The sequence below is a fragment of the Accipiter gentilis genome, chromosome 31 (assembly GCF_929443795.1).
Source record: "Accipiter gentilis chromosome 31, bAccGen1.1, whole genome shotgun sequence".
Taxonomy (NCBI): Eukaryota; Metazoa; Chordata; class Aves; order Accipitriformes; family Accipitridae; genus Astur; species Astur gentilis.
In genome coordinates, this window is record NC_064910.1 from 21,029,693 (window position 1) to 21,046,558 (window position 16,866).

The following is a 16,866-nucleotide window of genomic DNA, read 5'->3' on the forward strand; positions in this document are numbered from 1 at the left end:
TGTGCCAGTGCGTTAATCCTGCTCCCTGCACCCCTCCTGCTTTCAACATGTCCTCTTGCTGTATTGGTGTTGGTCCCACAGAGCATGGTGATCTCCCAGGCTTTCAGTTCCAGGGGTGCTTAGTACTAGGAGATGAGTGCTAGCTTGGTCTGTGTGACACGGACAGAAGGATGAGGTGTTCTGGCAAAGGAAGCAAACTCTGGAGCTGCGTGGGAGGGTAGATAGGTTTTAATCTTCACCTAAGAGAAGAAATATTAAGTAATTGCATGTGTATCTTTATTACTTAGTTATTGTTCATGATTTCAAAATGATGTTAACTACGTTAATCTAAATCTACCGCAGATCTTGCCTAGGTAGCATCTGTCAGCTCTGCTACAACTTTTGTCTGGGCTCTTAATGCAAGGAAGTTTTTTTTTCTAGCTTATGTTATTGAGTATATAACTACTTTTTTGTCCTGCCCCTTGCCCTTCCTCTTGTAGTGCTTAGAAATGCGGTTGTCTTTTTGCTTTTCAGTGGTTTCTTAGCTTGTCCCTGTCCCATTTGATTTGCTTTCTCTTCCTTCGCTTCTGAGATGGTAGTTCTAATTTCCAGTTGGGCCATGAAATTAGTTCCATTATTTTGCAAAAGTAGTAAGAGTACCTGTGTAACTTTTCTCATGCAGCCCCTTTTACTTGGGAGGAATTTACTGTAGGTATCCACAAAACTTCCCCACCATACCTTTTCAGCTTGACCTAAGCTCCAAAAAGCTCCTTCACAGCAGATAGTATGGTGGAGACTTGGTTTTGCCTTTTTATGCCAGCTAAGTTTTTCTCCTTATTTCTTGGAAGCCTTCAAAGGTCTTCTTAAGCTTTACTTGTCTTTTCATATCTTCTCTTAGCTATATCTATATCTGGTCATCTGTATAGTGCTTGGCTTGTCTATAGCTAAAATATATAGAACTCAAGGGGAAATAGTTACTTTTTTCTTCTTCTTCTTCTTCTTCTTCTTCTTCCTCTCTTAACAGTGTTTTTATTTCTTTTTTAAAAGAGCTACCGTAGCCCGTTCCTGAAATCTTGAGGGTAGAGCCTGTAAATGATGGACAGGCAGATTTGACAGTAGAGATAAGCCTTTTTTCTTATCTTTTTTTTTTTCCTTTAACATTCTTCAAAAGGTAGGTCTGGCAATCCTGTGGGCTTCAAAAGAATTAGGATGAAGCAGTGATAAACTGTCGTAATTGCTTTTTAACTGTGTGCCAGGCCCATATGTGAAGAGGTGAGGCATTTTGTGTATTGCTTGTGGATAGTTTGTGTTTGGTAGTCCCTGACCTACACTGGCTCAACAGAGGAGATACTTTGAGTAGATCTTTTTTATTGCACAGTGCTTCAGCACAAAACTTGTGGGGACCCTGTAAGTTTAGGGAAGGGACAGCTGAGGACTAAACAAATGGGAACTGTGTTTTACATTGTGGGTGTATTGCCTGAACTTCAGTTCACTGGTTTTGTTGGGGTTTTGAATTCTGTGACTTTGTACAATCAGACATGGAAATGAGAATAGAGAATCAACAGTGAAAAGCAAAGCAAATGAAATGGACGCTGGAGAAAGTTTGGAAGAAGGACTATTAAATTGAATTTATAATTTCAGATCTAAATAAATTGGATTAATATGTGTTTAATAATACGCTAGTAAATAAATTTCAAATAACCAAGCAGTCCAAAAGTGGGGAAAAAAAGGGTGACTGTGCATGGTTTTTGTAGTGAAATGTTTAATGCAGTGGTAAACCTGCTCAGGTGCTTTGCTTTTTCTCCACTTTTCTAGGAAATGAAGGGTTATCAGTGCTAGCTGAAGGAGTGGCATCACAAATGAGCCATTCTGCAAGTATTCAGAGAGGAAATGGTCACAGCCCTGAAAAAATGGACTACTTCTGTTCGCATAATAAAAGAAAACGACTTGCCCCTACTCTAGTGGGACACAATGTGGTATGTTTCACCAAACAGTAGCCCTTTGTTTTGAGGCCAGTTTCCATGTTATTGGGAATGCCATTTTTCCTTCACTTTTGTATGCTCATTTGATGACATCCCAGTGAAGAAGTGTGGGTAGGAGATCCATGTAGTGCATGGAAGCTTCTAGCAAGAGTAAAACCTTGTTGTGCTGGATACTGTACATGTGTATAACAACAGATAGTGTACAGTAGAGAGTAACTTACACCAATTTCCCATGTAGATGCTCTTACTTTTTCAATAAAAAATTCTTTGTGCAATTTAGGATAAGAGTTGAAACTTAATGTTGAATAAGGGTTTGCCTCCATAAACAAGTCTGTCCAAAGACAGACTACATATATCTTTAACTGAGGCAGTCTGAAGCTTAGTTCATGTCACCATATTCTTAAATTACAACAGTCTGAGTGTCTTTAATGCTATAAAAGCAGTTCCACTCTGTTTAATTCTGCCTGTTGTAAAACAAACAAACCCCCAACCCCCCCCCCCACTTCCTTTTTTAAAATAAGACCTGATTAAATATTACTTAGTTAAAAACAAACAAACAAAAATCCCAAAACACAAACACAAAACAACAACAGATTTGTGAAATGGGACTTATGGGGTGGATGGACAGGAACTGCTCCCATCCAGTAAAGAAAAATGTCAGACTTGTCCAGGTGGTGGCACTGTTGATTCCTGTCTAAGAGCAGCTTTCAAGCTGTGAGAAAATTAATGTCTTTTAGACGTTTTTACAGCTTCTATGTGCAGAGTTATGCCCATTGAAATAAATACACATTTTTTTTCAAATTGATTTATTTAAATTAGTGTAAAAATCTGCATGGAGTCTCATAATTACATAAGCCTGGCTATATAGTACATATATAGTTAGATGAGAAAGTTCTGACCTTAGAATAACTAAATAAAAATACATATTATTGTATAAATTTGCAAGAGGTTTATGTTAAACCAGAATAAGATACTCTTAAAACAAAAGTGAGGTGAGCATTCATATGTCCTAACCACAGGCACATAAATGAGATGACTGTGTTAAGTCTTGCTTTCTTGGGCCCTTTTGTAGCCAGGGGAAGGAAGATAGCTACAACTGAAAGTGTCCAAGTTGGATTCCTAGCAGGTTCCCTCTGTAGTTTATATTTTGAATTCTTTCGTTATTCAAAACATTACAATTTCTTTATGTTATTTCCCAGATGAGAACCAGGGAACGAGCATATGAAGATAGTGACAGTGTCATTTATGAGTATGAACCAGACTATGAATGTGTACGTAAATTTTCTTTTGTTTGACCGACGGTGAAAAGCTGCTTTGGGGATGCATGTTTTGGGGTAGACTGAAATAACACGTGATGTTCGAAGTTGGGATTTATTGACTTAATGCAATATCTTAAGACTGTGTTTATATTACTAGCTTACACTATTTTTTATTATTTTAATGAAAAAGGGGAGTATTGTTTCTGAAGCTTCCTACATTGGAGACCAGCAGAAAACTCTTATGGAGGTCCTCAGTTATTGCCAGGTATCTTTTTTTTCTTTAACTCTGAAATGGCATTTAAACAATTTTAGTTAAAATTCAGGAAGATTTGCATTCTATATTTGATAACCTATGACTTCATCCTTTCCGGTTGTTCATTTGTTAATTGCCCGCTTATCTTCAATATTTTCAATGAAAAAATAATCTAGGTCTTCATATTCTCTGAACTTTTTCACACCATAGCTGGCAAGAATGCTTTTCAAATATTATGTGTTAATACAAAATGTAAAGTCTAGTGATTTATTGGGAGGGGCTTCACAGTAATTGGGAAGATCTGACCGTCATATGCATCCAGCTTTTGAAAGTACCCAAGGCCTGCCAAAAGTGTGCCAAAATCCTGGTAGTGTTGTTTTGGCAAGTTCTTTGCTTTTGACTTCTGAAGCAGTAGCTGGCAAGACTGAAAATAACTGCACTGAAAACTAAAAGCATCCCATATTTATTCAGGTGAGCACTTATATGACTCTGGAGTCATAGTACTCTATAGACTGAAAGACATTCAGGCCATGCTGTAGGAAGGATAGTTTGTGAGTGGCTTGTAGCCAAGTATTAGTGTCTTGGAAGTCTCCTTAAGCATATATTCAGCAATGCTGTGGAAGAAAATTGGCTAAGATTGTGTGACTAACATTCTTGCTGCTAGTCTGGGAATGTGTGCTGTATCAAGTAGTGCTAATGAGAAGATGTGGCCTCTCTTGCTGCCTGCTAGCCCCTTTCCATCTCCTTTACCCTGTTGTTACCACATTCTCCCAGTAAATCTGCTGTAGGTCTACATGAAGCCTTTTAATAATGCCTGTGCTGTCCACACTGATTTAAGGTTTTTAAAGCTTCCTTGAGATATTTCTAGATTTGGGGGAGATTTATAGATTCTTTCGTCTAAGGATATTTATTTTTTTTTAAAAGATAGCTATCATATTGAAAACTAACTGTTGGTTTTGATAAAATTGAAAATAATTAGAAATTCCATCTACTACAAATTCAATCTAGAAATTTTTTTCATAGCCATATGTATTTTTAAAAATTTCTGTCAAGTTATGCTGTAGATCAACAGAAGAAATTGCTTTAGTTAGTTGAAGAAACATTTCCTCTTTGTAATTCATAGTTATAATGTCCTTGTGTGTGTTTTGCAGTAATAGCTGATGATGTGTGCCTGATACATATTTTCAAGTTGGCAGTGTCCTCTCAATACTAGATTAATATTCTGTTATCTCATTACTTTATACTGTTATAACAGTATAAAGGAAGTGTATGTCTAAATTGCTGTTTGAGCATCATGTTTGAGTTGCTAAATGCTGGAAACACTGAAGAAGGAACTTTCTATGTCGCACGGTAACATATAGTCATAACTGATGGACTTTGAATGCTTTGATTTATCTGGCTTTTATGTCTGAAAATTTGGACCTTTACAACAATGCTTTAAAATTTGATTGCTTTAGTAAGGCAACAGAAATTTTTAACATCTGAAAGAAAACTTGACCTTGGGAATTGACTGAAGATCAGACACATTCAATAAAATTAGTAGGTTTTTTTTCAATTCTTTGATGGCAGCATAACCCTCTGGTATATGAGCTGCTCCTGCCAGTCTAGTGTCATCAGCAAAATTGCTGAGGGTATGCCCATTATGCAGACCATTAATGAAGATGTTAACAGGATCGGACCCAGTATTGATCCCTGGGGTACACTACTAGTTACTGGCCCTCATCTGGACTTTGTGCAGCTGATTACCACTCTCCGGGCCCAGCCATTCATCCAGTCTCCAATCCACCTCACTGTCTGCTCATCCAACATGAACGTCAGCAGCTTGTCTGTGAGGATCTTATGGGAGACAATGTTGAAGGCCTTCCTCAAGTCCAGGTAGAGGATATCCGCTGCTCTACTCTAATCTACCAGGCCAGTCATTTCATTGTAGAAATTTATCAAGCTGGTCAAGCATGACCTCCCCTTGGTGAAGCCATGCTGTGATGACTCCTGATGATTTTCTTCTCCTTCATCTGCTTGGAAATGGTTTCCAGGATAGCTGCTCCGTCACTTTCCCAGAGATGGAGGTGAGGCTGACAGGCCTGGAGTTCCCTGGGTCCTCCTCCTTGCCCTTCTTCAAGACAGGGGTGACATCTGCTTTCATCCAGTCTTTGGGCACTTCTCCCATTTGCCATGACTGATCAAAGGTTATCAAGAGTGGCCTCACAATGACATCAGCCGGCTCCCTCAGCACTTGTGGGCGCATCCCATCAGGCCCCTTGGACTTAATGTATGTCTAGTTTGCCTAAGTATTGCCTGACCATAGCCTCTTCTACCCAGTGTATCTTCCTTGCTCCAGCCTTTCCCCTGGTCTCTGGGACCTGGGATTCCTGAAGGCCTGTCTTGCTGGTAAAGGCTGAGGCAAAGCAATCAAAAAGTGCCTCAGCCTTTCCCATGTCCCGTGTTGCCCAAGGCCCCTGTCTTATTCAGCACTGGGCCCACACTTTCCCTAGCCTTCCTTTTGTCACCTATGTACTTGTAGAAGCCCTTCTTGTTGTCTTTGACATCCCTGGCCACATTCAATACCAGTTTGGACTCTTACTTTACAGATAGTATTTTTCTAAATACATTTCCCATTGGTGATCTGGAAGTCAGTATTTTGGTGGCTGCCTGTAAGTCTTTTACCTGTGTACTTGGAAACTTATTATGCCTTAAAATAGCATATCATAATACCTAACTTGCTCTAGAGCTTGTCAGTAGCTTTTCTGTGTAAGACAAAATGCTCCAAATAGGTAAAAATAAAACATCCACTGTAAGCAGGAAGAACAACCTTTAAGTGCCAGCCACATTAAAGTCGCAAGAGTAAGCTTCTCTGAAAATTCTTTTTACTGTGATATTTACCATTCTACTTGCATTTTTGTATCTGAGTTGATCTTCAATATGCTTACAGAATGTATATATTATCTACAGCTCTTACCCAGTTTTAGGGAGGGACTTTTGCCCTTAATTGAACTTTCTTGGATATCTTCAGATTTAAATTGGGTTCTTGTGAAACAATACTGTTTTCACTCTTATGTTTGTTGTCAGGCCATGTATGACACCATTCAGAAATTGGATAAAAAATTTGATCTGCTTCATCGGAAGGTCTCAGAAATGCAACACAGTCGTGTAAAGCCACTGTTGCTCAAACCTGTGAGTATTAAAGACCCAAGACATTTATTTTTCCTTTAATTCTCTCACTTCCTTTGATGCTTCTTTTAAAATAATCCCCTCCTTTCACTAAGATTAAAATTAGTAGTAAATTAAATTAAATTCCATTTCAATTAAATTATTCTAAATTTCTTACTATATGCCAGCATCAGTCTGCTGTGTTGTTATTGACCAGTGGTCACAGAATGGCCCCCGTGAAATGCAGGATGCTGTGATTGATCCTGTAAAATTCTATTTGTGTTGTAATGAACAGAAATAAATTGTGTAGGATACGTCCTAAACTTGGGTATATTGGCTTTATGAGAAGCGTTGTACGGTCTCGTTGGTTTCTGCAGTTAGAAGAGAGTTTATGCATCACTCACATAGGCTGGTTCAATTGACTTACTGATTTTTAGATCTCAACAGTGTGTTGTCATATCCATTACGGTATAGAATTTTATTTTTTCTAATAAAAAGGCTTTTTTTCCAAATCTTCAAGAAGGTTTAATACTGGGTACACACTATCCATTTTGTTCCTATATGGTCAATCCACTGTTAACTCAGGAGACAGAATATTAGTACTTGTAACAATGCTCTTTAAAAGGAAAACAGAACAGGTGATTTTTGAAGAAGGTCACAAAATCTGCAATGACCTTTCTTTGTCAACAATACTGCAAAGCTTTTAATGTGGCAGAGGCGATCCTGCTGTCAGACGACGTCAAGGCATCAGTAAGGCCATTTACTTTAAGGGTGGGTAGAAGCAATGACATTCTCGTGCATGTTGATTATGAATAGGATACTAGGTTTTATTTGGGAATGTGGTTTTTTTGACAACTCCAAGCTTGTATTGTCCACACATCCAAAAACAAGAGATTCAGGGAACAAACTGGTCATGTCAGTTACTCTTGGACTCTGTGACTTCTGTGCTCTTACCCTTCCCTCTGATCATGTAGGATGGCAGCTGCTTTAATGTTCAGATGAAAAGTGACTGCACTGTGCTTTTTTTTTTAAGTGGCTTTTATCACTATATGGCGTAAGGGGGAAGTCAGCAAATGCAACCTGCCAACCATTTTCTTTGTTCTGCTAGTACTTTATCTATAAAACCATCAGAAATGCTGTAGATTTTTTTTTATAGCTGTACCACTGTTGTACCTGTGATGGGCTAAGGATATAAATAAGGAAAGGTTGGTGGTGAAGGTACTATTTTTTTTCTTATTGGATCAACTCCAATAGCTGGAGAAACGGACAAACTTTCAGGCACATAAGCCTTTCTTCAGGTCATAGATTTTTAAAGCTTTTAGGGGTAGAATATAATCAGATTTCTGTAAAGAACAAAACAAAAAAAAAAAAAAAAACAAAAAGAAAAACAAAACTAACAAACAAACAAAAAAATCCAAACCCACGTGTCAATTACATTTGGTAGCTCCTGCTCAGAGATCTGTATTTTGAACTAGAACACATGCATTAGTGTGCATATGTTTCTTAATAAAAGTATTCCAAGTGGTGGAAAGTATAGCCCATCTCTCAGTTTGTCTGTCTTAGTCACTTTGGAATCTTCTGTTGTAGATGAGATCCAAATGTTTGATGTTTTCAGCTAGCAAGTAAAGAATGAAGAGGCAGCCAGGAGAGAAAGTGAATTGTTTTTTTCTTGTGTAAAAGGAAGCTAACATGGCAGTGAAGACATCCCTTGAAAATTCAGCAGACTGGGTCAATGGCTGACAAATTTTAAATTTTATTTTGCTTATTCACGTTTTTTGGGTTTTTTTTTTTTAGAGAGTGGTTTTTAAGAGCCTTTACAAAGCTGCCTTTCTCATTATATATTTCTCTGAGTTTTTAGAAAGCAATTGTGCCAGCACCCCAGGTGGGAAAAACTTGAGAAACATTGAAGCTGACCAGATTAAACTCTCAGTGTTGGAACTACAAGTGAGAATAAAAGAAAGTAGAGGGAAGGCTAAAAAGTAATAGCTCTAGCTTCATGATAATGAGTACTTCAATGAAGAGTCTGTTGCCAATAGCATAATTACTAAAATCTAGTCTTACTGGTTTGCAAAAGAAAAAAATGACCAGATATGTCTAATTCAACCTTTTAATTGTTTTCTGAATCACATTTGCAGAAACCAGTTGGATTTACATACAGAAGTTCCAGTCATCTGCCCCAAGGGAAAACAAGAGTACAAAAATCCATGGAAAGGGAATCAGGTCTTCATCTCTCTTCACCGGGTCAGGGAAGACATAGCCCAGTCATAAGGGTTGCTTTACAAAATGGTCATGTTCAGGTCAATTCCACAATAAAACATGTTCAACAGAGTCTTCAGCTTGAATCGCAGCAGCCTGTTCATAGGCAGAGCCCACCAGTCCCCACTATAGTTTCTACACATTCATTGCATTCATCATACGCAGCAGCTAAAAGGATGCCTGACTTTTCTCCGCGATCAAATCTTGTAGCCAGCGTTATGGAAAGTACTGTCAACATTGCATCTTCACCAGTGGCATTGTCATCGATCCCAGCACCATCTGAGACCAGTCTGGGAAATAATACTGTGGTGGTGAACTACAGAAATGCATCTGGGAGTGTGAACATTAGTGAAGAACTACCATCTTCTTCAGTCTCCATCAACCCTAGTGTTGGTGAGTTCCTTTTTCATCAGTAGTCAGAAACAAAGGCTAAAAAATTGCTGCTAGTATAAAAAAGTATGCCTAAAGAAATCTCTTTATCGTTATTTAGCACAAGTAAAGGAGCAGAACTGGCTGCCTTACAAGCATTATTATAATGGAGTATTGTTTGAAACTCTTGAAACTGTTTAAAACGCTTGAAAGGAATATTTAATATGGCAGGGATCGCTTAAAAAACCTCTGCAGTGTATATACAGTTGTATAGACTGTTGATTTACAGTACGTGTTTTGGGTTCTTTTAAGACTAAGCCCTCTCTTTCTGTCTTGATACACTTAATTTAACCTATTTTTAACCTGTGTGTATAAGCAATGTATGCATATGTTTAAAAAGACAACAGAGATTGCTGGTAAAGCTAAGTGAAGTATATGCCTGTATATATGTTTTGCATTTAAGAAAGCAGCTTACCTGATTTGTATGAAGGAAATGTCTGTTTTCTTCTTGTGGAGGATTTTATCAGTGAAAAATGCTTTCTATCCTCAAATCCTCCAGTGTTTGGTTTCTTTCAAAATACTTAATTCAACGGAAAATGAAGAATTCCATAGATCATTGCATTATAACAAACAAGCACATGTAAAATAACACCATGTTTTAAAAACTAACGTGCACCTTTCTAAAGTATAAATGCTCTGAGTTATGTGGAAGGCTGAGCTATGAGTTTTTTGTTGCTTTTGGTCTAAAAAGTAAGTTCATACAGCTGAAGAGCTGCCGGAATAGTAGGTGAAATACTCAAGATACCTATCTGCAAATTTGTAAACAGTGTATGATTTAGCAGTACTATGTATGGATATGCCTTTCTTCATGTGTCATTGTCTTGAAAACATACACGGTATCTGCACATGCGTAAAACGGACCAGTCTAAACTTTTTGGACTCTTGCATGTCTAATGTATTTTCTTGGGTGTTGTTATTTCAGTTATAGTACTGGTTAACGTGAATCAAAAATATATTTCTGTTACCATTCCAATTTAAAGCTGCTTTTGTAAGAGCAAAGATAAGTAATAAATAGTAGAATTACCTGTGGTAGAGAACATATACCAAGAGTACCATAAAGGTCAAGAGAAAGAGTTTGAAAAAGTGTTCTTTTTTTAACAACTTGCTTGGGTTTTTAATATTTTTTTTCTCTTTACGTGTTTTTGTTTTCCAAAAGAGTTTGTTGGTGACCCAGTGAGAAATGTAAAAGTTCTTGGAAACTATTTGATGAAAGCTCGGCAAAAGACTAAACCAAAGTATGCAGCGCGCTACTTAGTTCGTGTCTTGTTCCCCAAGGAAACATTATTGTGCAGCATTATGGGAGTGAGTGCACGAGGGCGCAGAACATTGGATCCTAACAAAATTGCTGCAATAAGAGGTATGCTACCTTTCAAAATGCACAGATTTACTTCTTCAATACTTACAAGCAGTCATTTCTGTATGTTTCTGCTAGTCGTTGTCTAGCAACTGGTTGAACTGATAAATGCGGGTAGTGGATGTGCTCTACTTTTCTGTGTCTTTTGATTTTGAAATTCCTACTCATCAATGGAAATTCCTACTCGCCCTCAATGTTCGTTTTTTCTTCGATATGGATAAAACAATTCTAATTTCTCCTAGTTTTATGTACTTCAGGTTCATCAGTCATGCTGACTGTTCCTAAATTTTTCATTATGACTTATTTTGTGTTTGTGTGTGGCATGGGTTTTGTGGGGGTTTGGTTGGTTCATTTTTTGTTTGGGGTTTTTTTGATGGCCATGGTTTACTTGGGACGAACATTAACTGGTGATTCTTAAATACTCTTCTCTTTCTCTTAAGTTTGCTTCTCTCATTTGTTTGAGAAATTATGAAGATGGGCAGGGCATTTTTTTTTAAATGTCAAGCCATTTACACAGATCCCATGGTATGTATCTGTGAACCTATACATGTTCCTCCTGTTTAAAGAGTCGGAGATTATTTAAGCCATGTGAAATAGTTGCAGCATCAGCATTACCTTGTCTCTTTTTTTTGTAGTTTAGGTTTTGGGTTTTTTTTAAAGTTAGTCTGAGAATCACACATTACCCCTAATTCGACTAGGAAATACTTAATAACAAAAGCATTATTCACAACACCTCAAAAATGCATCACTGCACATCTTAAATTCATAGTGCTGCTTAGTTTCAAAATGTGAGTTTACTATCTCTCTTTAATTAAAAGTGGAAATCTAAAGCTTCTAAATGGAGAACAGTAAATGTGAAACACTTAGCTTTCTCTCTTTCTTTCTAAATTAGTTTTAAATACCACTTTTTGTCATGAAGCTTAAAAAATTTTCTACATTTTATATGCAGAATTTCTTGCAACTAACTTTCCAAACTATGATTTGAGTGAGCAAGGAAAAGACTGGAAAACCTGTATCACGAATGTCAATGCTATGATCCGCTGTTTACGCTCTGAAACAAAAATAAACCCAGTAAGTTGTCTCAAGGTGATAATTTATTAAGTACTAAGTTCATGCTTCTTTCTCACATTAATTATTTGAACTCCTCGTCATACGAGTGCTCCGATTGGAAATTCCTTGGGTTCTGTCTTTGCATTGCTCAGCATAGGCCTGCTGACTGCAGCACTCATTCCATATGGGGAATACTGGAAGCATACCCCTTTCTCTTGCTCTGCCTCTTCCTGCTCCTGTGTCCAGCATTCAGTGAAGAGATATATAAGCATAGGATACTAAAATGAAAGCACTGTAAATGTTGCCCAGAAGTAGTGTCAAATTTGATTGCAAGCTTAAACATGTAGCTGCTAGCACTGTTTTCACAAGCTTTCCTTTAAATATATCCAGCCATGCATTTCAACTTTATATTGACTGAAACATCACTCCCAAAACATCTGTAACTCCATTCACCTCTGCTTCTAAAAAGCTTTGTGCAAATCTGTGAATATTTAGTATCTGTTTCACCTGCGGTTTTTGTGATTGAAATTATAAGAGTAACTATATTGTAAATATCTGGACTCTTAATTTATACTAAATGGGAAGTGAACCGGAACACTAATTAGAAAACTGGTAGGCTTTCCCAGTGCATGTGCTAACCTCATCTAATGTTTCAGGAGACACCTGAAGGGAAAGAAAAAGTGGCTGACACTCCAGATACCTCTCATTGTGTAGATTTGAATTATAATGAAGTTAGTGAAGGCAGGTCACAAAACTCTCAGAAGATGACCAGCTCCACAACTGACAAATTGCAGAATTCAGGATTGGATAAGTTTCCAGAAGCTTTCCACACACCCTCAGTCAAGAAACCACAGTCTTTGGAACCTATGGGTAAACTAAGAAATTTTCACCTTATGGATTTGTGTGTTGCATTGTAAATGGTCAATGAGATGTGGAAGATGCTGCTGTAGGTGAAATTGTGAAAGGGATTTGCTGAAATATGTGGCTTTTCCTCTTAAGGCAGTCACTTGCTGTATATATAGTAAGTATTCATGGGAACAAATAAGAACGTTATCTGGCTAACAGAACATGTGTTTTCATCTACCATGTCCCATAATACCTGTCTACGTAAGATTGGAAAGTTCAGCTCTAAGATACTCTGTTCAGTTTCTCGAATATTATTTTTCCAGAATTATTTCACAGTTGCCCTGTTGGTTTTTTTTTTATTTGGTAGATATTCTACCTTAATGGCGTAAGCTAGCTCAGAATATCTATTGAACGGTACTGCAATATCAGAAAAGCACACCTTTCTGTAAAACTGACAATTTAGGACAATAAAAATCTTAAACCAGCCTTTATACTTTTTTTTTTTTTTTAAATAAAAATGCACAATATACAAATGCATTGGGAAAAATTCCATGGACAGCATGTGATGCCTCTAGAAAGCTTCAAGGAAAATGACTTGAGATTAGTTGCCCTTGGAAATTATTTATTTTATTAGAATAATTTTGAAGCTCTAGCAGATGTGCCTCTGCAACCAAAATTTGTTAGTCTGATCCCACAGACCTCCTGATTTAGTATGCATTTTGTGGTTTTGTTGTTTTTTGTGGATTTTTTTTTTTTTTTTAATGTTTGCAGTGAAGTCATGTTGAAGTAGTTAAAAAATATTCACTCTGTTTTTCAGTTTCCACTTACAGGATCTAAGCACCATTGAAACAGCAGAACTTTTATTTACCTATGTAATTGGAAAAGCCTCATCTTTTCATGTGAGATGAAAACAGTTTAGAAAGCAATCATTAATAATGCAGGTTACATTGCTAGCATTGCTGAAAGCATATCAGAAGTGCTGTTACATTGTTGTAAAAGAGCCAGGGGGGTTTGGCTACTTGGACATTTGTCCACAATGTGTTGCATTTTAGTATTAGCTGTAGCATTATGGTTATGCTCTGTTATTTCCAAGCAAGTACGGTAGTTTTAGGAAGAACTTTTTGTGTCCTAGTTTTATTGTAATACAGCCTCTTTGAAGCATGATCAGTACTGGATAAGTAAATTTCTCTCTCTCTGACATCCTTTCTAGAACTTCTTGGAAGTCCATGGCGCAATGTTCAGTTGCCTTTCTCAGTCATTTACGTAGCTAAGGGGAAGTCTCGGCCAGAGTTGTCAGCTCGCTACTTAATTCGTCATATGTTCACTGAAGATGTGCTGGTAAAAAGCAATGTATATGGTAATCTTGATCGTGGTATGAGCCCACTGGACTGCAACAGAATTAATGCTCTCAGAGGTAAGTAAGAAAAATATCTGTTCAAAGTGATAATGTGGGGAGATTAACAAAAGCAATTAACTTTGTATCCTATGAACAAACCATGGAGCTTCAGAAGTAAGTCTGTGAAACTGTTCTGACGGGTATTAGTGCAAGCAGTGGAACAAGTTGAGAGAAAGTAGATGAAGTTATATTTAAGCAACTCTGGGAAGTCTCAGGGCTAGGGGGAAGTCTAGTCCTTCTGTAGTCTCAGGGAAGGGGCTAGGTAGGCCAACCTGTAGTAATGCACAGCAGGTTATGGAGCCCTTCACAAAAAGCTTTGGGGTGTGATAATCGGTGGCAGTATTGCCTGTAGAGACTATGAAATAATGGACCTGAAGATTCTGAGTAGAGTTAAAATCACCTGAGAGTACAGACCCTGTAGCTTAAGAGAGCAGACTTTGGCTTATTTGGGAAACTGATAGGTTGGAGCTTGTGAGAGATGGCTCTGAAGAGGAGAAGCTCAGGAAAGTTGGTAGATCTTTAAGGACAGCATTCTACAAGCACAAGAGAGTCCCCCCTGACACTTAGGAGAACTGGTAGAGTTATGTGGAGACAAGTTTGGCTAAGCAGTGAATCTATAACTGAGCTCCAGTGCAAAAAAGCAGTATACAGAGATTGGAAGTAAGGACAGCTTATGAAGCAGAATTCAGCAACTTTGCCTGGGAGTGTTGGAATGGTGTGAGGAAAGCCAAAGCTCAGCTAAAATTGAGACTTGCAAGGAATGTCAAGGGCAGCAAGAAGAACTTTTACCACAACATTAATTATAAAAGATTGAGCAAGGAGAGTGTGGGCCTGTTGCTGAATGGGGCAGGTAATTTAGTGATAACAGAGTCAAATTACGCTGAGGTGCTCAGTGCCTCCTCTACTTCAGTTGTCACCGTGAAGGTGTCTCAGGCTTCTGGGTGGTGGTGGTGGCTGGGAACAGTCAGCATGTTTTTACCTAGGGTAAATCGTGTTTGACTTGCCTGATTGCCTTGTGTGATAAATTGTGGATGAGGGGAGAGCTGTCACTTAGCTTGATTATTTTTTTTAGCAAGGCTTTCAACACTGGCTCTGGCAATATTTTGGTATTCATGTTGGGATGTTTACAGTTTGGATGGGGGACAACATTAAAGAACTAGATGGATGTTTGCGCTCAGAGGGTAGTCGGTCATGCTCTACTTGGGTGACTGACACATGGGGTACTGCAGGGGTCTGTCCTGGTACCTGGCCTGTTTAACATATTTATCTATGACTTGGAGACAATGGAGAACACTCATCTGGTTTGCATTTGACACCAAATTGGGACTATATTAACAGGTGCACAGCCAGCAGTTCAAGGGAAAGGATTATCTCCCTCTCTTTAGCACTCCTGAGTTTGCATTTGGATTACTGTGTCCAATTTTGGGTCCCCTAGTACAGGAAAGAGATATCGATAAAGCTGGAGGGCCATCAAAAGGTACAGGGAACCAGAGCACCTGCCCAGTGAGGAAACTGGGCTTATTTAGTCTGGAAAAGAGAAGGCTCCAAGAGAACCTAGTAGCAGCCCGCCACTACCTGTCTTCTCAGTAGACTCTCCCTAGAGTCAAGCTGTTCACAGCATTGCATGGGAAGATAAGAGACAACAGGCATAAATGGAAATGAAATGTTCCAACTGGATATGAGCAGGCTGCTTTTCCGCATGAAGACAGTCAAACAGCAGAGCATGTTGCCCTGTGAGGTTGTGCCATCTCTGTCCTTTTTCCACATCTCAGGGGACAAATCCCTGAGCAACCTGGTCTGACCTCAGAGTTGTCCGTGATTTAGGCAGAAGCTTGGAGTAGAGACCTCTCGAGGTCCCTCACAGCCTGAGTAACTGTGAGCGGAAAGGAACAGATTCAAGTGCCTTGCTCTTCTAAGGGCTCAGAGGTCAGCTCTCCTTATTCACCTAAGAGGGTCCATTGAGAGAAAAGGTGTCAGCAAATGATTTAGTTGTTTAGAAGCTACAAGGTGGGATAAGGACTGCTGCCAAGTGAACAGGCAGCATTTTGAACTAGACCAGTTTGAGCTGTTTGAATAACGAACCTTTACTGAAGTATGTCTTTTTCAAATAACGTGTAACAGCCTATTCCACTGTATGAATATGGACAGTTTTGCAGTTTCCTCAGCTTACATGAATCCAGGATGTCTTTAGGAAATTGGTATTATTTATTCTTTTGCAAGTACTATTCCAGAAGCAGAGCGTGGGTATGTTATGATTGGAGTTGTAGCAGATGTTTTGCCTTCCGCATTGTTCTTGCTTCGGCATTAAGATTTCTGGAATACTGATCCATGCTCCTTCCTGAGAGGGCGTCTTCTGTTAGTCTCATTTGGTCCCTCCTGCAAGGCTGGATAAAGCAATAGAACTGTGACAGCAGAATTAGCATAACAGTTAAGTAGCAAGTGAGGAGGAATGTGAAGCAGGTTGTAGGTAGAAAAGGTGTATGGTTTATCACACAGAAGACAAGTTGGCATTATCTGGTAAGATTTAAGCATGGCCAGCACAAACAATGGTGTTGGGGGAAAGATCATCAGGTTTTTGTTGGCCATTTGCTCTGTGGTTATTACAGTATCTTAAAGAGAGAGTTCAACACATTTGATAAAGGTTTGGTCATGCAATATAGAAATCTTTCCACCATTTCTTTAATTTTCTGTGTTTTTGTCATATTTTCTTTGTTAAAGTTGGCTTTTTCTATGAGAAATCTGAAGAGAAAATCCTTTGCCAGGAATTCTCAAGTTTTGCTTGTGGGATGTTGTTTACTGGGCTAGATCCCAGGCTGCAGGCAGTGTAATAGTGGAGTGCCTTCAGCATTTCCTGACACCACTGACTTAATGTAGGGTTTTACTTCCTCCTGTGTCCTTATGATATCACTGTGGGA

The 16,866-nt window shown here is 38.5% G+C and overlaps 1 protein-coding gene across 6 annotated transcripts in view; it reads left to right on the top strand.

Moving 5' to 3' along the window:
- BEND2 (BEN domain containing 2) overlaps positions 1 to 16,866 on the top strand; it is a 34,500-nt gene that overhangs the window by 14,714 nt on the left and 2,920 nt on the right. For 5 of the 6 annotated variants that reach the window (XM_049834143.1, XM_049834141.1, XM_049834144.1 and 2 more), the window contains 9 exons: positions 1,795 to 1,955; positions 3,161 to 3,232; positions 3,411 to 3,485; positions 6,540 to 6,644; positions 8,756 to 9,269; positions 10,462 to 10,662; positions 11,609 to 11,730; positions 12,366 to 12,579; positions 13,766 to 13,969. In XM_049834143.1, coding sequence (XP_049690100.1) covers positions 1,795 to 1,955; positions 3,161 to 3,232; positions 3,411 to 3,485; positions 6,540 to 6,644; positions 8,756 to 9,269; positions 10,462 to 10,662; positions 11,609 to 11,730; positions 12,366 to 12,579; positions 13,766 to 13,969 — 1,668 coding nt within the window. The remainder of the gene's footprint in view (positions 1 to 1,794; positions 1,956 to 3,160; positions 3,233 to 3,410; positions 3,486 to 6,539; positions 6,645 to 8,755; positions 9,270 to 10,461; positions 10,663 to 11,608; positions 11,731 to 12,365; positions 12,580 to 13,765; positions 13,970 to 16,866) is intronic. The other variant, XM_049834146.1, reaches the window with a different exon arrangement.